The sequence below is a fragment of the Cynocephalus volans genome, chromosome 7, assembly GCF_027409185.1.
Source record: "Cynocephalus volans isolate mCynVol1 chromosome 7, mCynVol1.pri, whole genome shotgun sequence".
Taxonomy (NCBI): Eukaryota; Metazoa; Chordata; class Mammalia; order Dermoptera; family Cynocephalidae; genus Cynocephalus; species Cynocephalus volans.
Window position 1 is genome coordinate 14,626,847 of NC_084466.1, and position 23,259 is coordinate 14,650,105.

At 41.9% G+C, this 23,259-nt stretch overlaps 1 protein-coding gene across 5 annotated transcripts in view; it reads right to left on the reverse strand.

Annotated features, from left to right (window-relative positions):
• Positions 1-23,259, reverse strand: part of FARP1 (FERM, ARH/RhoGEF and pleckstrin domain protein 1) — a 281,479-nt gene that overhangs the window by 84,396 nt on the left and 173,824 nt on the right. For all 5 annotated transcript variants that reach the window (XM_063102933.1, XM_063102932.1, XM_063102931.1 and 2 more), the window contains exons 4-5: positions 5,014-5,056; positions 2,187-2,265 (exon numbers count right to left, since the gene is read on the reverse strand). In XM_063102933.1, the coding sequence (XP_062959003.1) occupies positions 2,187-2,265; positions 5,014-5,056 (122 nt within the window). The remainder of the gene's footprint in view (positions 1-2,186; positions 2,266-5,013; positions 5,057-23,259) is intronic.

The following is a 23,259-nucleotide window of genomic DNA, read 5'->3' on the forward strand; positions in this document are numbered from 1 at the left end:
ATTTTCAATGGAGAAAGGAAAGATTTATGCTTCCAACTTTCTAAGCAGGAAAGAGGCCCAGTGACTCACAGCAGGAAAAGGCACCCTGCTGGCCAACAGCTGGACTCGCCGTTAGATTTATTTCAATACACTGAGCTCAGAGCAATGCACGTTCCAACGACAGAAAAACCAGCCCCAGACACTGAGAGACATGGCCCCAGTAAAGACACCACACGAAGGTGCTCCTGTTAAGTGGTCTGTTCAATTGTGTACAGTTCCCAGTAGGCTGATGGCTTCTGCCAGTTCCTGGCTGCCTGCCACTTCACTGATTTGAGGATTGTAAGTGGAGGTAGGCAATTAGTGGCACCCTGTTCAGAAGATGTAAAGCAGTGGGAAGAGTCTTTGTCTCTCTCTGGAACTCCACACTTGTGGACCCAATGGTCTTCCTGAGGCAGCCACGCGATGATGCCCAATAGGTACCTCAAATGTAACCTGGCCAGAACCAAACCCTTGACATCCTACCCCTCCCCAGTACTTTTTCCTCTACCCCGTTCCCATTTTAGTAATCACCAACATCACCCACCCAGTTACTCAAGTTAAAAATCTAAGTGTCCCCTCTGCTGTCCTCAGATTCCACCTCCAATTCTGCCTCCAGGACATATTCCAAGTGCAGCCACATTTCTCCATTTCCACCGCCACCACTTTCTGTGCTGCCATCATCTTGGCCTGGTACTGTGACTGCTTTCCTCACTGGATTCTTCCAACCTCCAGCAGGCATGTGGCAGCTGATCTTTCAACACTGTGTATCATCAGGTCTCTCTCCCACCTCACTGCATGTCACCCTCGACATTACTGGCCCTCTTTTAAGTATTTGGATGTGCAGGGTTTGTTCCTGCGTTGGACACTGTATCGACTACTCCTTCTCTCTGGAAGGTTCTTCCTCAGAAAATGACTGAGACATCCTCATCACTTCAAGAGGCACCCTGACCCACCAATCTAAAGTCATCACCCAGTCACTTTCTATCACATCATCCGACTTCGATGACCTAAATAGCTCTTACCACGATCTGATATTTTTCTTGTTTATTTGATCATTTTGTCTGTTTCCATGAGAGTCACAACTTGTGTTTTCCCCACTATGTTCCCAGTGCCTAGAATGATGGTTGCACATGACGCACACTGAATAAATACTGCTGGCTAAACAGACGTCTTCATCCTTTTGCTAAACGATGGCCAGCAACTCAAGATACTGTGCTCTGTACCGAGAGAGATGAGAAAGACATGATGGCCTTTGGTCATAAACAGCCATAGCCTAAAAGGCAAACGTGAAGCGTGTGGCTGTGAGACTGGTGGACTCATAGAGCACTCCTGAACCGGGAGTATTTATCTCCCTGTGTTCCTGCTAGCTCTGCTCCCTTTTGGAATACCATTTGTCTTGCCTGAAACTATAAAATGATTAGGAGTAGTGATGATGATGATGATGATGGTGGTGGTGGCCGTGGTGGTGGTGGTGGTGATGGTGGCGGTGGTGACAATGATGACCCTGGTGATGACAACCACAATGGTGCCCCTACTGGATTCCAGCTACTGTATGTAAAATAGTGCTTATCCTCAAAGCACTTGCTCTGGCCAAGCAAGCATGATAGTGTCATCATTAAAGCAGAATTAACAGTGGCACAGAGAGAACAAGTAACTGACTGGACACACAGCCAGCAAGTGGCCAGACTGATGGCCAAAGCCAGGCCTGACCCAAGGCTCATACTTCTTCTACTTGGCTGCACTTTTAAAGAAACAGACCTACAGTTCATATCACATCCCCCTATCCGTGGCGGCAACAAAGATAAATTCTGATAAATTAATATCCTGGCTTCACAGAAGAGATTCACTTTCCCAAACCACCTCATGATGTGATAGGTATAAGATGGAAAATAAGACATAAGACGAACAATATGACATTAACAGGTTATAAAGGCCAGTTCACTTCATGTCACAGCCTTAAAGGAGCCAGGCTTTAGTAAAAACATGGTACTTTTCTTTCTCCCCATTTTTGTGAGCAGACCTGGGAAAGAGGACGGTTAAACTGTTAAGCATAGAAACAGGTGCTGGTCAAGTAAATATTATGAAAATGTTTAATCAATTTATAACATTAAATTTCTCTCTTCCTCTGTACCTTGTAGCAAAAAATACCCAGTTTCCAAACCACTAACCTTGTGAGTTCTTCTTGGAGTTGTGTGTGGTCAGGTGGAAAGAATTTCACCACAAACTTAACGACAACATGCTTTGGCCCTAAAGAAGAAGAAAAAAGCAGTAAAGCATTTACTGATTTGTGTTTCGAATGCTATTAAAGAAAAAGACTTCACAGGGTACACACTCCAAGCTCCCAAGAGCATCTGCCAACTCCAAGTCACTTAACAACTGGCCAAGTTTGGCTACCAATTCACACTTTCATCTTGTGGGGAAACAAATATCTGTTTTTAAAAAATATTATGACAAAGGTATTATATTGAGTTATTAAACTTTCTCTGTAGACTTAAATTATATCCAGTTTTTTTTTTAAAAGTCATTTGTCTTCAAAAATGTAACTAATTGGCTGCTTTCATCCTAATATCAGCTTTAGGTAATTTGAGGAAATAATGAAAATGTACCCAAGCTATGCAATTTTATTTATTTAGGTTGGGGGAGGGGACTGGTTTGTATGGGGATCCAAACCCTTGACCTTGGTGTTACTACATCACGCTCTAACCAACTGGGCTAACTGGCCAGCCCTATTATGCAATTTATTACATTTCGAGGTGCAGCTGCTAATGTGCTCATAAAACATGTTCCTAGCACACAGGGGCTCTCCTGGCTCTGGGGAGAAAACACAAACAAGACATGGCCCTGCCTCTGTCACTGTCAGCCAAAGCCTTTGTGAGCGACTTATAAACCATCCTACCAAAGCAGGAAGCAGATAGCAGGGGTGGGGAGGACAGAGACTATGCTCAAGGTGAATAATTTTTCTTTTAGAATTAAAATAGAACAGATTACAGTATAATAATCTGCGACCTGGATCAGTTTTTTGTTTTGATATACAAGTTACAATATAAGAGCAGTCTTACAGGCTCTGCCATTTGAAATGGTAGCAATGAGTTTGTGTCCCATGAAATATAAGGTATGATGATGAGATCCAAATTTTAACAGTAGTATGATAAAAGCAGGAAAGTTCTTTTTGCCTTACTTTTCAAGATCACACACAAAAAAGATTTTTTATTACAACTTCTATGATTACACGTTCATGTTTAGAGAAAAACAAGTATATCATAAGGTAAAGATGGCAGCAATATATATACAAAATCGAGAGAGAAAAAACACGGCATAGAAATGCAGAAGCCAAGAGAGGCTCAGCTTCTTTTCTCTGATAACCCTAAAAATTAACAGAAATCGCTGCTTGTCAATTCTGGAGCACAAAATAACGGGACCAAAATGAGGATGATAATTCTCAGTGAGAACTAGATGAGGCTGCTCAGATCCTTAGCAAACCTGAAGCTAGGAAGATGCTAGCCCTCGGTGCACAGCGACAGCTTTGTCACATGGGCAAAGACACAGCACAGAGCGGAGACAAAAAGATAACACCTGACGAGAGACTCTGCATCTGGTAATGCTCTGAAGAGATGCCTTCCACCACTAGCAGCTCCCCTCGTGGACCCTCGTGGGGACAACGGCAATCTTCCAGGCTCGGTGCTGCCTCCGACCACCAGGCCTGGGGGCTGCTGCAGCAATGTGCTCCCCCGCATCCTCACATGGTCATCACCGGCCAGTCACCCCGAGGTAAACGTTTTCATTCTCAGCATCAATAATTGCTTAATTTAAATGACAGAAGATCCACATCAATTTCAGCTGCAGCAGGGCCACACAGACGTTGTGTGGGGCACGTTTATGACATCCACATAAATTGCTCTAAATGACCCAGTGGGGTTTCTTAATCAGACATAAAAGTGATCCCACAGGGATCTGGGCTTCATGCTCCACTGAAGGGAAGCAGTTCTGCTGCCACCCTCAGACTTTTGCCCAGTCTCTGGCTGCAGTGAGGGACTATTTGGGATGACTTGAGAACACAGTTTGACCCTGAATTTTACCCCAAAGTACTGAGGTGCAATGAGAAGGGAGAGAAAAAGCAAGTGTTTTCTTCCCTGTTCCTCTCCTGCACCCTCTTAAGTCTTTTCTTTCCAACATGAAGTCCAAATGCACGCCAGACTCCCTGCAGCTCTGCCTGCTGACTGTTCAGATACATTCATACACTCAACACCACACACACCACACACACGTATACACACATACACCACACACACATCCCACATCTCCCGCACACACACACACACACACACACACGTATACACACATACACCACACACACATCCCACATCTCCCGCACACACCACACATACCACACACACACACACACACACACACACACACACGTATACACACATACACCACACACACATCCCACATCTCCCGCACACACCACACATACCACACACACACACACACACACACACACACACACACACACACACACACACACTCACTCACTCACTCACTCACTCACTCACTCTCGCTCTCTCTCTCTTCGGGGCACATTTTCTTCCAAACGACAGTCGCATTCTGATTTCACAGGCTTTGCAGACGGAAGACAGAAAAACCAGAATCAATTTTACGAATAAATGGCTCCACCTTGTCCCTTCAAAAGTGACAGCAAGAAACAGCAGCATAGACATACTCAATTATTCTGAGCCTTAACAGCAGGCTTTAATTGTTAATCAAATGATATCTGATTCTGTAAGCAAGGTTGTGATCACCAAATTGTTCTGTACTAAAACTGCAGAAGATGGACATTTTAACAGTACGTGGATTAGTGGATGATGAAAAGCAACCAAGGGGCACAAAAAGAATTTGTATCCCTAATGCTTCATGCCACAAGGCAAAAGATGTCTGGATGTGGAAATGACCAGCTTTACATTTCACATTCCTGTTAAACACAGGGCATATACTTACTTCTAATCTGTTTCACAATAGGTTTTAAGAGATCCAGCCACACCTAAAAGGGGAAAGAAAAAAACAAAACAAAACAGATTGAGACATGAGTTCTCAATAAAAGAGTATTTGAGACTTTATTGGAAGCTGTTTAAAATGAAAATATTTCTGAGTATTTGGGGCCATCTGTTTCTCTTTTTCTCCAGAATGCCATATCTTACATTGTAAACTACTTTTATACAACAGGTCCTTATTTGCTAATACTATCCCTGACTTGAAAATGAATACCTGTCCTAGAATCGGGTAAATAGTTAACAGGTGACTAAGAATTTTTCTACTCTCATTTATATTTTACCATATTTACCTATTCAGAAAATATTACTGCACGATCACATATCTGGCTACCAGGTGAGTGAAATATGCATGCTCCTTACTGAAATGAAACACAAACCTGTGCAAGTATATACAGAATAGCACAGCTACGAGGGATATGGAAAGGGAAAGGATAAGCGTAGAATACACCTCTGCACCACACACTACCTGGGAGCTATTTACCTCTCAAAGCAAGCCAGAGGATTCCTGTTACCCAGGAGAGAAATCCGAGACTTGCCAGAGGCTAAATCATTTGTCCCAGGTCCCTTAGTTAGAGATTGGCAGAGCTAGAACTGAAAACAGGTCCGTCCAACTTCAAAGTCCAGACTCTGTTCACCTGCACACTCCTGACCACAGTATGAACAGCGAAATTCCCAAATAAGAGACAAAGGAGCTGCCCATATTAATAAAGCATAAGTTAATGATATTATCCCATTTCACACGTTGTTTTCTATTTTTTCCTTTTGTAATCCTATGGACATGTTCTTTTCTTTAAACTCCCCTTGAACTTTTGGTCATTTGGAAAGGGTTCTATGGAAGCTCATATTTGCACATGTGACAAAAATAAGGTTAATGTGCTTAAGATCAAGAGGGTTTTATAAGTAAATACGAACAAGAGAAAGTACCCTGCAGAAAACTATGCAAAGAACCACAAGTAATTCATAAAGAAAACATGCCAATGGCTAACAGGAAAATGTTGAAGTTCTGGAGTAATTTGCACCGGAACTGTACACTAAAACAATGAAATACCACGACTGCCCATTTAATTTGCATCTAGATATGCCTGAATATATACACATGCACATTTGTATGATACCCAAAGTAGGCCAAGGAGCAGGGATGCAACACCGTCTCACTCTACGGATGGTTGTATGAACTGGTACAAGTTTAATGGAGACATATTAGGGAAAAATGACCTAAAGCCTAGAAAGTATTATTACACATGTCCTTTCATCCAGTCTTCTTTTTGTAAATTTTACTTTTGTAATTTAGTTTTGTAAATTATGTATTTATGCACACAAAGATTTATATACAAAGAATACTACTTGCAACATTTTTATAATAGTGAAAATTGTTACAATATCCTAAATAAAATAAATAATTAAATAAAATAATGTACATCCACATGACACATTGCCATGGAGGCATTAAAAATTATGTTCTTGATGAATATTTAAGAATATGGGAAAATTTCTTTGGGGGTTGGATGTTGGGTGATTTCTTCTTTTCTTCTGCCTTTCAATGTTATCCAAATTACCTTAAATGAGCACTCAGAATTCTCGTAATGAAAAACTAGAAATTTTAAATTTCTACTCATTCAGCTTAATTTTCCCCCATCACCTTTTTGAAATAAATAAGATTCTATAATAAAATCTTTATTTCTGTATTCCTCATCCCCATTTTTCCTGTAAGAGAAAAAATGGCATTAATCGATCATCTCCACTGTCATGCTCATAAACCTCAACCCTAAAATGGGAGAGAATCATTCAAAACAGCAAGGACCACTTGTGAGATATATTACTTTCCTCCCAAGAATCTCAAAAGACAGAAAGGTACAGAAGCATCTCCAACTGGTAGTGATGAGAAAGAGATTCAGAAAATAGCTGCCCAAAGTTGGAACTCAAACCCTGTTCTTCAAACTCACTCATCTGTTCAACAAAACATTACTTACTGTGTCCCTATGCTGGGCTCTGGGAATACAAAGAGGAGAAAACAATCACGGTCTGTGGTTCATGGAGCTTACAGTCTAGCGAGGAAGACAGACAAGAGTCAAGAAAAGTACTTCCCAACAAAAGTAAAGACATACCAGAGACAAGTGCAGTGAACTAGAGCCCCCGAGGACTCTGTCTGGGATGGGGAGTGTGACCTAGTCATGGTGTTCTGTGTTCTTCTATGTGACGGTCGGCCAGGTGCAGCCACAAGAGGAGGCAGAGGAGCGGCTCAGGAAGACAAGGTTTATCACACTCCCAGACCTAGAGACAGGAGACAGCACACCACACAAGGCCACATGGGGAAGCACAGGGTGGTCAGGAGGCAGAAGGGGCAGGAGCAAGGGGAGGTAAGGGAGGAGCCCAGGCCAAGGCTATGGCTTTTACTGGGATTTCTATGGGAAAGGCAGGGCTGGGTGAACAGTTTAGGGTTGGCTAGTTTGAATAATTCCAGCAAGCTCCAAGCTATAGGGGTGGTCTCCAGTTGCCTGGTACCCAGCCCTGGGATGATTCAGGCAGAGGAATATTGCCTTTTGGGGGTGGGGTGGGGTACAGGCCAGCTACAGGAGGCCTGGCTCTGGATTGGTTAGTTTGCAAATAAAAAGCACATTCCCGGCTGGGCCCTGCTGTCTCTAAGAACTGGCTAGCCCTGGCAGAGGCATTTCTCCCCAGGCAGAAAGGCTTTCTAAGATGTCAAAACACCATAATATACAGGAAATTAAAAAAATATATATACATGTATATATAAACATGTACACATGAAGGTACTTCCAAAAGTTCACGGAAAAATAGAGTTGAAAGATAATGTGAAACTTTCCATGAACTTTTTGAAGACCACTCATGGGTGGGGGGGGCTTCCCTGAAAATGACACTGTGCTGAGACCTGAAGGGGAGAGACGTGAGAAGAGCAAGCAAAGACAGGCAGTAAAGACCCTCATCCAGCCGCCCGGGGGGCAAGATCGACACGGCTGCACGAGGCTTACGGGTTGGGAAGGGGCCCAACCCCACCGAGGCCACATTAACATGCTCTGGCCTTATCCTAAAAGCTACAGGAAAAATTTCACCCATGGGGCAGACACAATTAGATTTGCATTTTTAAAAGATTAGTCCGGCAGCGTGAGAACAGGATAGAGGGGCCAGAATGGATGCAGGTTGACCTGTTGCAACTGACCAGGCAAGACAGGACAGCATTTTGGACTAGGAGGGCAGAAGCAGAGTTGAGGAAAGTGGGTGGGCTTAAGAAAAATTTAAGAGGTAAAAACCAATGGCATTTACTGATGGACTGGACGTGATGGCCAAGGGAGCAGACAACGGCCAGAATAATGCTAACATTTCTGCCACAGGCATTGGGATGATGCTGGTGCCATTCCCAGACACATGCAGTGCTGGAGGATGACCAGGACTGACGGGTTCTAGCTAGATGGTGCCCTTGCACTTCATGGGGTGCCCTTGGGTCACCCAGGAAGAGACAGTGTAAAAATGATGGGATACATTCATCTGGAGCTCAGAGGAGAGGTCTGGGCAGATCTCACATGTAGAAGTCGCAGCCTCCCTGACTCTGTGGGGGACAAGACGGTCTGTGTGTGGTCCAGAGAACGACCGCATGGGCACTGACCAACGCCTGCACCATGCAACAGCCAGGGGGAGCGGAGGACAGAAGGAAAACGTCGGGGAGCCCAGGGAAGACACTGTTTCCAGAAGGAAGGATATTCACAACTGTCAAAAGGTCAAGCAAGTTGAGAACTAGCGTATCTGCTGGCCGTTGGGTTCAGTGATGGGGCTGAAAGTCTGGGGGAACAGTGAAGACTGTATCAAGAACATTGAAGCAAGAGGCACAGAAAGGAGGTGGATGGGGAGAGGAACGAATGAGGGCATTACCCACGGGCTTGTCTTTAATCAGAACAACCTGCATGCACTTAAGCAGGGGAGGGACTGAAAAATGAATAAGGGGATAACCGATGTCCCAAGAGACCTAGATGATGTGAGAGGACAGCTCTAAAACCCAGGGCCCTGGCTTGAAACAGAAAGAACCGCTCTTTTGTTGTGCACGAGAAGAGGCAGGCTGGTGGCAGATGGAAGGAGGCTGACGTCTCCGTGCTGGGAAGATAACAAAGTTCCTGTTTGCTGCCTTCGGTTCCCCTGTAAGATCGGAGGGCAGAGGAGCGTGGAGAAGGTCCGAAATACAAGGGTACTTCAAAAAGTTCATGGAAAAGTTGAATTAAAAGCTAATACAAATCTTTCCATGAGCTTTTTGAAGTCTCTTCACAGTTGTATGGGAGAGTTAACAGGAGAGGTCTCGTGGGATCCCCGGGCTGGGAAGAGCCTCTCCTACCCATGAGCTGTGCCCTGTGCTCTTGTGGCTTCCAGGCTGTCACAGGGGACGATCGCTGAGATCTCCCACCCCTGCCAGTACCGCCATAGAACCCGCCTCAACTTCTCCAGACTACCCTGGACAAATTGACTACATTTTGGCGATGCAGCTGCCAATTTTATGAATTGTTTTTAAACATTCCTCCTCTGTTTTTGGCATTTCTGTGGAAAGCAGCAAATACAAGTACCAATTTGAGCCAAGTGAGCATGTGCTTTTGTAGCATGTAGCCCTGGGAACGTAAGATTGGCCTCAATGAGTCAGCCCATTCAGCAGAGCTCAAGAGCAATGATGCTACCAGGTACCGATCATGTCACAACCCACTAGCCCAGGCGGGAGAGCATGGCCGGTGACAACCTGTCCATTCACTGCCAGAGTGGATCTGCAGGGAGGAGGGAGAAGGTCTTGCACTCGGAGGACCGGACCCACAATAAACGCATGAGCTGGGAGCAGCAAGAAGAAAAAGAGCTCGCTGCTGACTGGGGTCAAGCGCCAAACCCTGACGTCTAGGGGCAGCTGCGGGGAGCAGTGTGAATGGCGCCGGGCCACCAGGCCACCAAAGCAGGACAGAAGCAAGTCCCAAGTGAGTCAAAAGGCAACAGAAACACCATCGTCTCTCGTTCCCGCCACAGATCACTAGAGGGTCACATTTGTACTCTCTCTCTAACCCCAGCCCCACCCTCAGCCGGACCACAGCTCTGTCCCCACTGAAGCCCGTGCTGCGGGTCTCCCGAGCACACCACACGCCCGCAGGGCCTGACTGGTAAGGAATCTGGTTAAAATGAACGATCTTCTGGACATCTCACTCCCAGTCAGCAGGACGTGAGCATGAACGTGCTGACGGCGTCGAGGAGCTTCACTGGCTGCGGTGTGAAGGCCTACTGCGTGCGTTTGCTCTGGCTGCCATGACAAGGTAGCACAGACAGAGTGGCCTCAACAAGGACATGTGCTTCCTCACAGTTCTGGAGGCTCAACGTGGCGGCAGCTTCGGGTCCTCCTGAGGCCTCTCTCCGTGGCTGGCAGATGGTCGCCTCCTCGCTGCATCCTTACATGACCTTTCCTCTGTCTGTGTACATCCCTGGTGTCTCCTTGTGTGTCCAAATGGCCTCATAAAAACACCAATTAGACTGGATGTGGGCCAACCCTAACAACCCTATTTTTAACTTAATCACCTCTTTAAAGACCCTACCTCCAAATGCAGCCACATTCTGTACTGGTTCTGGGGGTTAGGGCTTTGACATACAAATTCTGGGGGGAAACACCACTCAGCCCATAACACACCTATCTTCCACGGTTTGGTTTCAACACAGCCCTCGAGCCCATCTTTTCCTGCTTGCCTACATTTCGGTCAGGCTCCTTATATCCTATGATCCCATTTGCCTCCAATCCCTTGTTAAGGCTACTTTCCCTCTTTTGGAATGTGTACTCCGCACTGTAGTACTTTGAGGTGAGAAGAAATGCTTTAATGCTGATGTATCAAAGGCAAGGCAAGATAAATCACTATCCTCCAAGCTGTTCTTTCTCTAAATATCCTTTTCCCCCCTATTATTTTGGTGAGTGACATTTTAGGTGGGGCTTGTAGGCAACTGGAATGTTTGAGGTGTTTTGGAAAGGGTCTTATTAAGAGAGTCAGTTACTTGATATAAGACAAGGGGCAGTGAATGGACTAACACCTCTTGAGCACCTACTGTGTGCCAGGCGCTAGGTAGGTGCTTTACACATTTCCATTTAGTAGTCACAATAACGTGGTCACTTTACACATGAAGTAAGCTAAGCTCATAGAGCTTATTGAAGTTGTCCAATATCACAGAGCTTAAGTTTGACAACAAATACAGCTGACTCTCAACTTGTGCTTTTCCTGCAACATAATGTGCTTCCCTTCGAAGCTAAAGGACTCAACAGAAATTCAGCTTTCTTCTTGTTTAAAACATCAAACTGCATACAACAAAAAATGTCGTCATCAACTATAACATATGTAGAAATCAGATAAAATATTTATTATAGAAAATCATCCAATATTTTGAGTTCATTGCAACAGATCTGTCTTTCTATAGGCTGACTCCTAGAAAAAAAAAATAACTAAATCTTTTGTTTGTAATAATTTGTTTGAATATAATTTTTTACATTACATTATTTTACTAATTTCACATTTGCTTGTATTTAAAAGATATGTTAAGTGTGGCTTTCTTTTTGAAAATCTATTACTTTTTAGCAATTTCTACTTCTGGTCAAAATAGAATAAAAGGCACTAGATTAATTTTCCTATGTGAAACAACCAAAAGAAAATGGAGAAAATACCTAACACAACAGACCTGATGATACAGGTCATCAGGCAATAAGAAACAGTGATCTCCAAGAGACAGGAAAATAAAAATGTGATCCCTACGACGGCCCCAGCATGCCACCTCGAGCAAGTTCCAGGCAATGGTGTAGGAGGAGGAACATCGGTGGAACCTGGCAAAATCCATGAGTTGAAGAGGTGGAGCTGAGAGGTCAAAGGACAAAGTACCAGAGCATAGAGAGGTACTCAAAGAACATAGAAGAGCTGCAAAGGGTCTGCCATTGACTCTACAGAAAGAAGTCAAGGTTGGGAAAAAACACATGAAAGTATTAGAGGTAACAGTGCCTGATGCTCACAGAGGCCAGGAATACTGTAACTATTTCCACCAGCCACACTGGAAAACCTCATGATTCATGGGGCATCGGTAGAGTACCGATGAGTCACACTTAGTAGTCACGAAGAATTAGCCCCCGACTGTGCACTACAGTGTCTCACCTGACACATTTTAAAAGCCAAATCTAAAAGGACCAAACCGTTTCCAAATAACTGCATCCCAGAACAAACTCAATAAAATTTGTAGAAATACAAAAGCATTCAACAAGATAAAGTTCACAATGTCTGGCATCAAATAAAAAAATAACGAGGTACAAAAAGAAGCAGGAAAATATGACCCATAATGAGACCAAAAACCAATCAAAACTGACCTAAAACTTACACAGATGACAGAATTAGCAAAGAACATGAAAACAATTATTATAACTGTATTCCATATGTTCAAAAAGTGATAGAAAAAACACCCAAACTAAACTTCTAGAGTGTAAACTACATGGTATAAGATAAAAAACATACTGGATGAAGTTAACAGCAGATCAGACATTGCCAAGGAAAATATTAATAAAGCTGAAGACCTAACAATAGAAACAATCCAAAACGAAACACTAACATAAAATTAATAGAGCATCTGAGAACTGTAGAAATACTTTGAACTGACTAACAGAGGCTCCAATACCTGTAACTGGAGCTCCCCTAAGGAGAGGAGATGGCAAGGGAGGGCAAAAGGAGAGAAAAGTATTAGAAGAAATAATGCCTGACTTTTTCCAAATTTTATTTAAATTATAAACCTACAGCTAAAAGGAGCTCAGCAAACCCCAAGCTAAAGCACCACGAAGAAAACTTCACAGAGGCACATCATAATCAAATTGCTCAAAAAATCTCAAAATCAGTCAGAGAAACAAGACGCATATGTACAGAGCAACAAGGACAGAGATGAATGATAGCAGGTTCCTTGTCGGGAACAATGCAAATGCGAATGCGGTGGAGCAAGCTTTTTCATACTGAAATGAAGAAAAAAAAAAAAAAACTCATCTTAGGATTCTACACCCAGCAAAAATGTCTTTTAAGAATGAAGGCAAAATAAAGACTTTTTTTTAGATATACTAAAGCTAACAGAATTTGTCACTATGAGATCCACATAACAAGAAATGTTATTTTCAAACAGAAAGAAAATGGTGCCAGATGGAATTCTGTGCCTACGCAAAGGAACAAAGAGCATCAGACATGGTAACGACATGGGTAAGTACATATGAAGTTTTAAAGATGGTTTTTATCATATAAATGTCAATAAAACATAACTGACTGGAACACAAAAATAACAATGTAGTGTGGATTTACGTAAAAGCAACATGTATGACAATAATAGCAAAAAGGTCAGGAGAGGAAAGTGGAGGTATACTACATAAGTTCTTATGCTACATGTGAAGTGGTATAATATCACCTGAAGGCAGGCTGGGATAAATTAAGGATGTGCACTATAAACCTTGAAGCAACCACTAAAATGACAAATCAAAGAGCTGTGGCTAATAAGCAGACAAAGCAGATAAAATGGAATCATCAAAATGTCATAATTAATCAAAAGGCAGAAAAAGACAACAAAGGATAGACAGACAAAAAGAAAACAAATAGCAAGATGTCCAGTTTAAATTATATCAATAATCACATTAAATGTAAATGGTCTAACCACCCTCCAATCAAAAGGCAAGGATTGTTAGACTGCATAAAAAAAGCAAGAACTAGGGCCGAGCCCGTGGCGCACTTGGTAGAGTGCTGCGCTGGGAGCGCGGCGACGCTCCCGCCGTGGGTTCGGATCCTATATAGGACTGACTGGTGCACTCACTGGCTGAGTGCCGGTCACGAAAAAAACGACAAAAAAAAAAAAAAAAAAAAAGCAAGAACTATATGCTGCCTACAATAAACACTGCTAATATAAAGACACAAATAGGTTAAATGAAAAAGGGTGACAAAAGGTATTCCATGTTAACATTAATACTAATATTAAAAAAATTGAAGTGGCTATATTAGTGTTAAAGTAGATTTCAGAATAAAAAATATTACTAGGGATAAAAAATTATAACTCCTTATAAGTGAGTCGATTAGTAAAAGGACATAACAATCCTAAATATTTATATATTTAATAACAGAATTTCAAAATACATGATGGAAAAACAGAGATTTTAATACCCCTCTTTCAATAACTGATAGAACAAGTAGGCAGAAATTAAGATTTGAATAATACTATCAACAATCATGATCTAATGACATATATCAAATACTCTATGCAGCAGAACAGAATACATTTTTCATATAAAACACTTACCAAAATAGGTCATATTCTGGGACATAAAACAAATCATTATTTTCAAAGCTTCATGTCATACAAATTACATTTCCTGCCCACCATGGAATTAAATTAAAAATAACAGAAAGATCTGTAGAAAATCACCATATTTGGAAACTAAATAACACACGTCTAAATAAAGAAGAAAAAGGGAAATTTGCAAGTATTTTAAACTGAATGAAAATGAAAACATACAAATCAAAATTTATGGGATGCCATGAAAAACTTATTAATTTTTAAGTAATCTTCTATTAGTACAGAATTAAACATGTACATTCCACAAAATTAGTTAATTCAGATAAGCAAAATGCAAAAAATACATTCCACCACCCTGTGATCACTATTAACATCTTAGTGAAGTGGTTCTCAAAGTTGAGCGAGTATCAGACTGGTTAGAACACACATCACTGGGCCTTCCACGCGGAGATCCTAATCTAGGGTGGGGCCTGAGAATTTGCATTCCTAGCCAGTTCTCAGGTGATGCTGATGGTGCTTGCTGGTCCGGGGACCATGCTTTGAAAACCACTTGCCTTAGTACATATATTTCCAGATTTCTTATTATGTGCAATAAGTGTGGATATAATCATTCATATACTTTTTAAAAACCATAATGAGGTTACATTGTTTCATAACCTACTTTTCTTCAATGATTCTTACCTTTCCATTTTGTAAACTCTCCGCTCATCAAATATTCTGACTATATTCAAATTCCTCCAGTTGACTAAAGAATGTCCTTATGGGTGGTCTGTCAAAACTAATATCCAATCCAGGACCATGTTTCATATCTAGTTATGTCCATTAAGCCTCTTTTAATCCCCAGTAACCCCTCCAGCCACATTTTTTTTTTTAACAACACTGTTGAAGGAATCTGAATAAAATTTGAATGGAAAATTGTAGGAAATATTTTTATTTACAATGAAAGCTTTCAATAAAAAAAAAGAATTAAACACAGATCTGTAAACTGAAGTACAAAATCAAATGTAGTACAAGCTACCCCTGTGCATTTGTGTATTGAATTCATTAAGTAGTATCTGATATCCTGGACATATGCAAAGGGAAGTAAGTGTTTTTTGTTTGCTTGCTTTTTGGGTTTATTTTATTTCTTTTTTTTTGGTGGCTGGTTGGTATGGGAATCTGAACCCTTGACCTTGGTGTTATAACACTGTGTTCTAACCAAAACGGGAAGTTTTGGAATAAAAACAAGAATTAATACTACAATGCAGTGCTTGGGGTTTCAGCCTTTACCTGAAAGGAAACTAACCTTTGGGATCATTCCTCTTAAGAAAGGCTCAACAATAGACTTCACGCATGGTACTTAAAAGTTCATTTCAAAGGATTTCACTTGGGTATTATGGCTATTTAGTTTTTTTTTTTAATTAATTTATTTTTTTTATTGTGCCAAGAAGACTTAAAATGAGATCTGTCCTCTTCACAAATTTTTAATTGTGCAACGCAGTATTTTTAATTGTAGACACAATGTTGTACAGCCCTTTAAACTTTCATTTGCTCCTTGTTTTATAATTTTTTCATCCCTTTAAAAGTTGTTTAATTTAAAAGTAAACAGGTGCTTAAAATTATACAAAGCAAATGCACGAGCTTAGCTTGCATAGGTTAGTAAATTATGAAATGGTAAACACTAGACCTCTACTCGTCAACTCATCCCAAGTGCATCTCCCTCCTTCTCTCCAAAAGGAACCACCATCTGGAGATTTACAGTAACTTGTTTGTAATGTTTTCTTTAACCAAATGGGGCATCTTTATACACCAGAGTTTAGTCTTCCCTATTAAAAAAAAAAAATTGTATCTTTTAAATATCTTGTAATCTACAGCTTCCTCCTCCATTTCCTTTCCTTATGATTGATCTGTTGATTTGCAGACTTTCCCAAGGTTTGGGTTTTACTGATTGCACACTCCTGGTACTGTTCAGCATGTCCCTCTGTCATTTCTGCTATTTGGCAGCTGGGTCCCATTAGATCCTCTTGGGAAAGCCAATTATGGTGTCTCAGGAGGAACACACTTTTTTTTTTTTTTTTAAATATCATTATGACCTCGTTCCTTTTTTGTTACTCATGCGAAAATTGTCTCCCAAGCTTTTTTCTAGAAGAAAGCATGTTTCACAGTAGCATTTTGAACCTCACAGCGTTTCCTCTTCTATTGTTTTCATATAGTATTAAAAGACATGGCAGCTTGCCTTCTGAAATTTCCTGGCTCGATTTCCCTCCCCTTCTCTGTCATTTCTCTTTATTATCCTTACTGGCTCAATTTCGCTTCCCTTCTCTGTAGTCTCTCCAGAATGGCAGCCTGTCCTGGAGGGTCTGTCACTGTGCACTGGAGCTGGAGTGTTCCAGCCCTGTCAGGACTCACCAGTTCCAGCTGCTCTTCTCAAACTGCCCCCCTGACTGCCAGCAGCTATTGGGGGTTCTCTTCTCCAGTCCACCAGATGCCCTATGTCTTCCTCTGTTTCTTCCTGTATAGACATTGATGCTGTACAGGCTGCTATAGTTTGAATGTCCCTCCCAAACCTCATGTGGAAACTTAATCCCCACTGTAACAGTATTAAGAGGGTGGGAAATCCAACCATGGTATTTGAAAGGTGGGACCTTTAGGAGGAGATTGGATCACGAGGGCTGTGCCCTCATGAGTGGATTAATCCATTCATGGATTGATGGGTTAGTGGATCAATGGGTTACCATGGGTTACCATGGGAATGGACTGGTGACTTTATAAGGAGAGCACATGAACATGCTCTTGCCCTCTCGCCATGTGACATCCTGCATCACCACAGGACTCTGCAGAGAGTCCCCAGTTGGCAAAAGGCTCTCATCAGATGCGCCTCTTGACCTTGAACTTCCCAACCTTCAAAACCGTAAGAAGTAAATTTTCACGTCTTCATAAATTACCCAGTTTCAGGTATTTTGTGATAAGCAACAGAAAGTGGACTAAGCCTCGCAGCTGGCTAATGTTTTGTCTCCAACTGCTCATACCTTGGGACCTAGGCCTCATTCTGACACCTAGCTGTGCCATAAATGTTGTTTTGCGGGTTTGAGAAGATCCAAAAACGACGCTTCCACTGCCACCATCTTCTCAGGACTATCTGCTTCGGAAAAGTATTTCCATGTATTTTTTCTTTAACCACGTTGTTTTAAAATGTAGGCATTATTATTATTCAGGTATGATGAGGTGAACAGATCAGGAAAGAACTGCCATGGAAAAGACTGTTTGTTACTCATAGTTCCCAAGAGAAGGGGTCGTGCCATGCCACAGGAAAGCACCAGGGCTGATCAGGAGGCAGGAGCAAGGGGGGAGCCTGAGCAGGAGCCTTTACTGTGGTTTCCATGGGGAGGCAAGGCAGGGTACGCAGGTTTAGGACTGACAAGTTTGAATCATTTCAGTGATGTCTGGGGCAAGGGACTGTCTCTCGTTGTGGGTACCTGGCCCTGGAATGGCTCTAGTGCAGAGCAATACTGCCTCCTGGGGGTAAGAGCCAGACAGGAGGTGGCTGCAGTATGGCTCTGGATTGCTGGTTTGCATATGTAGGATACGCTCACAGGGGAGCCCTTTGCTACCTCAAAGAGTTGACTCGCCCTGGGAGGGTGTAGTCTCTCCCTAGTTGGCAAGGCCCCCAGCTTTCAGTACCATCAAGAATACAGAAAATAAGAAAAAACAGAGGGAAAAGATCAGTGTTTGCCATGGGGTGCTCGGGAGAACAGAGAATTGAAAAGGAGGGGGCACAGGAGATGCTTAGGGCAGTGAAACTATTCTGCATGACACTGCCATGGTAAACACATGTCATCATATATTTGTCAAAACTTGTAGAACGTACAATGCCAAGAGTGAACCCTAAGGTAAACTTTGGACTGTAGTTAACGAAAATATATTAATACTGGTCCATCAGTTGAAACTAATATCACACTAATGCAAAATTTTAATAATAAGAGAATTGTGTATATGTGTTGGTGGGGGTGAGGGGACAGTATATGGGAACACTGTACTTTCTGCTCAATTTTTCTGTAAAATTAAAACTGTTGAAAAACAGTGTTTTAATAAAACAAAAGCAAAAACATCATGTATCCTACTTCCAGCTTAAGAAATGGAAACACCCATAGCTGTATTTTTCAAGTGATCTGTCTTTCTCCCAGACTGTCTTGCTTGAGGAGCTTTGCCTCCTCTGGGGACTTCCCATTAACACAGCCAGCTCTGCATGGTGACAGAGCCCCTCCACAACCTCACCTGTGCTGGCTCCCCAAACCTTCAGCCTGTCCTTGGTCCTGTGATAGCTGTCATTCTTTATAGCCGGCATGTCCCTCCTCACCTCCGATGTCCTTGGTTAGACCTCAAGAGAACTGAGGTCAGATGCTGTGACTAAGCAGAGATGAAGGAGGCCTGTCTGACCCCAGAGGGGAGGGGAACCTACCAGTGAGGGACACCGTGGAGTATACTAACATTCATAAAGCAGATGTATTTTACAGGGCTTAGTTTCCAAAGCCCTGTAGTTTTAGGTTTAGCCTAACTTTTAAAAATTACATATAGAAATGTTAAGCTTGCAAAAGATAGGAAACTTTCCCCAGGCTAAAGTCTCTGTTGTAGATAAAGAATTATAACATAGCAAAGTTGTGGGCTCAAGGACAAATGCCCTTGGAGCAGGTTAACCTGAAGTTGCTTTATTGTTGTGTAAAAATACTGAGGAAACTGCTGTGGGAATAGACAGTATCTGCTAAGAACAAACTTTTGCTGGTAGATCAACTTAACCTTTTGCAAATTGCATTATGGAATGTTACTTTGTTATTTCACTGATATTACCAGCTTCTATTGCTAAACTATACTTAGCCATAACTCCACCTACATTCCTTTTCTATAACTTTCTGGCCTGGAGAATAAATACTGAGACAGAATCCCAGTTCAGGGTTAATTTCCCAAGGAGGAAGGGAATTAACCACTTTGGGGTTTCTCACTGCTCAGAAGAAATGGGCTTTGAGTAATCCTTTGCATCTCCATCACCCAGAGGAAGAGAAGTGACAAAGAGAGTGCAACAGGATGCCTGTCACCCCAAGGAGCTGCGGTTCCTGTGACCTCAAGCCCCTCGAACCATGTCGGCTGCTGGCAATAGTCTTCTCCCGGCACAGAGGAGGACAGAAAATAAATGACAGGTGCCAATCTTCTTCTTAAGTTTTTACCAGTATTTATTTATAAGAAACTAGGATTGTTTTATCAGGCCAGTGAACAATGCTGCTTTAATAAAAGATTGGTGGGCTGAGTTCGAATAAAAAAATCAAATATAGGTGGCTCTTTCTATCTGCAGGTTTGGCAAAGATTCAACCACCCAAGGACCAAAAATATTTATGCATGCATGCATGCATGAATAAGTAAATAATAAATAAATAAATAAATAAAGCAAATATAAAAATATATAGTATAACTATTTACATACCATTTACATTGTATTAGGTATTATAAGTAATCCAGAGATGATTTAAAGCATACAAGAGGATGTGCATAAGTTATATGCAAATACTGCAACATTTCATATAAGGGATTTGAGCATCTGCAGATGTATCTGAGGGGAGTTCTAGAACCAATCCCCACCAAATACGGAAGGAATAATGTACAACAGAATCTGAGTGCCTACTATGTGCCATGAGATCTGCTGTGCGCTCATTACTATAAAGTATCTGAATTCACCCTCATGAAAACCTTGTAAAGTAGTCATTTATGACTTGTTTTTCAGATAAAGTGTAAAATCAAGGAAGTTCAGAATCCATCCAGCTGCTAAATGACAAAGTGATATTGAAACAGAGATTTACAGGCCACCAAGCAGAGGTCTTCCCACCACCCTCACTAGTCAGTGAGACATCTTACTTATCAGACCTGTTAAGGTCATTTGGCTCTCAGGAGCTGGGAGAGCCAAGGGGAGTGCAGCGGACAGAGAACCTGCTGTGGCCAAGGCAGGCACCTGTGAGTCCTAGTTAGACGATTTACTGTTAAACATTCAGCAAGTCACCTCTCTGAATCTGCTCATTTGCTCAGTGTAAAAATGTAGATTATAAAATACCTACCTCAGAAGAATATTATAAAGCACAGACTGGCAGGCTAAGGCACACGGGCCAACTCTGGCCTATTGCCTGTTTCCACACTGCTCCAGCAAAGATTGGCTTTCACGTTTTTAAGTGATTGAAAAGATCAAAAGAAGAACTATGTGTTATGACATGTAAAAACTACATGAAATCTCAATTTCCCTGTCCATAAATAAGGTTTTATTGCAACACACCCAAGTTCATTCATTTGCATATTATCTATGGCTGCTACTGTCTGGAAATGCAAAACTGACTGTAAGAAGACTCTTCCCTTGACCAAACTATAGTTAGGCTCCTCTGAGCCCTCTTCTCTACCATGCCTAACCTCGGGCTCCTGTGTCCAGTTTGAGCAAGAATCCTGCTAAGTCACAGTTGAGAAAGAATCCCCTGGTTAGTTCTCTTAGCTCACCTTCACAGCAACCTAATGGCTTTCTGCCCTTTTACCATCCTTCAGACTCTAGGTACCAATTAGCTGGCATATTAAGTATAGCATCTTGATTCCTAGGATCAATAGCGTTTCTGCCACAGAAGGCCCAATCTATTAAAAAAAAAAGCTGATTGAAACACTTCTGTACTCTTTGGAGCCATCCTTTAGGGACAGCCGCCTGGACCCAAGGAAAACAGCAGGCCAACCTTGCAGGTAAACACAGCAATCTACTCTATTAATTGACAAGCCATGGGACAAGTCTAATTAAGGGTAGAGCATAATTGATTATTTAATAATTACCACTAGCTTATTTACAACCTTCAGCAATATATCTTAGACTGTGGAAAACACTCGTTTTCCCTTTAAACTTTGTCAAATCCTTACTATGGATACTACCCAGACTTGAACATTTACATGATAGAAACAAGAAGATGGATAGAAGCCTGAGCAGGAATCTGAGTTGCCTGAATTCAACAACTTATACCTAGGAACAAAGATCCACAACCTGGCATGCCACATACTCTGGGGGACTATTAGTTTCCCATGTATCACACACAGGAAAATGGGCAAAACCACTTGTGACAGCCCCATGACTGGGCATTATGAGACAACCATTCTTTCTCTTGGTTTGGCAGATGTGTGAGCAGCCTCCCAAATGAAGCCTGGCCGAGGTAATAGTCACAATGGTGGCATTAAAAAATAATAGTGATGGCACACCCATGTTCATTGCAGCATTATTCACAATAGCCAAGAGGTGGAAGCAACCCAAGTGTCCATCAACAGATGAATAGGTACACAAGACGTGGCATACACACACACACACACACTAGAAATATTATTCAGCATTAAAAAACAGGGAAATCCTGTCACATGCTACAACATGGATGAACTTATGCCAAGTGAAATAAGCCAGCCATAAAAAGACAAATACTGCATGATTCTACTTATATGAGGTTCCTAAGTAAACTCGTAATAAATAGAATAGCCATTGCCAGAGGCTGGAATGAGGGGAAAGGGGGAGTTGATGTTTGATGGGTACAGAGATTGTTTCACAAGATGAGAAAGTTCTGGAGATCTAATGTACAACAATGTGCATATAGGTAACTCTACATAACAGTATACTTAAAAATGGTTAAGATGGTAAATTTTATAATATCTGCTTTTGATCACAATAAAAAAATAATAATGATAGCAATGAAGATGATGACTGTAATAGTTTCTGTAACTAATGGCTTGTGAACATGTGAACAGTCCCAGACACTAGGCTACCTGCTACTAGATATGATCACATTTTATCCCTTCAAAATCCCCATGAGGAGAGGACTGTCACCCCCGTGTTACTCATGAGCAAAGTGAGGCTTAGGAAGGTGAAGCAACGTGCCCAGCCACCCTGCTGCCACAAGGCAAAGCAGCAATTTGAGAGCTGTCAGTCTGACTGCAGAGAGGGTGGCAGTGACCGTGACACACACTGCCCGTCTGGAAAGGCAGCACAGCCACAGAATCGGGGAAGGGAACGCAAAGTTACATTTTCAAGTAACTTCATCTGGGGACAGAGATGAAAATCCGCCTAGAGTTTATTACCCTCACAGGTGAGTTTCTCTTCCTCAGTTAATCTAATCAAGGCTGGTCCTTGGCACTTCCAAAAAAGATCCCATCAGCCAGCCTCTGAGAAGTTTTTGGTCATCATTTCTGCTATTGTGTGCTTTTACTTCATGGCATTCTGGGGTAAACTTTTATTGAAGTTATATATCTGAATCTATATGGCACATGTTGTAAGTGTAGAGCTCACTGAATTTTTACAAACTGATTGCGCCCGCAGAACTGCACACAAATCAAGAAACAGAACATGGCCACGACCCCAGCAGGTCTCCTTGTAGCCCTCAAGTCATACTGTTCCCTCTAATATCACAGATCAATTTTGTCAAAAGAACTCGTTTTTAGAATTATATGAAATTAACTCTCAGGTTGAGATTTTATAATTGACAGTAAAATACAGAGATGTGGTCAGAACAGAAGGGTGACCGAGAGCACAGGCTCGTATCTAGACAGATCTGAACTTGAATCCCAGCTCTCTAGCGATGTGCCTTTGTGAAAATAAACTCTTTAAGGCTTACTTTCCTCAGTGGAAGAAGGGGATATAATGGACCTCAGTAGGAATGAATTAAATGCTGTAGGTAAACCTAGCATCGTGCCTGGTACTCTCTAGAGCAGCTGTTGGCAAGCTATGGCTTCCTGATTTATAAATAAAATTTTATTGGAACAAACACATGTCCATTTACCTACTGTCTATGGCTGCTTTTGTACAATAAGGATGGACTTAAATAGTTGGAGCAGGTACAGCAGGTATCTGTTCTTTTACAAAGTC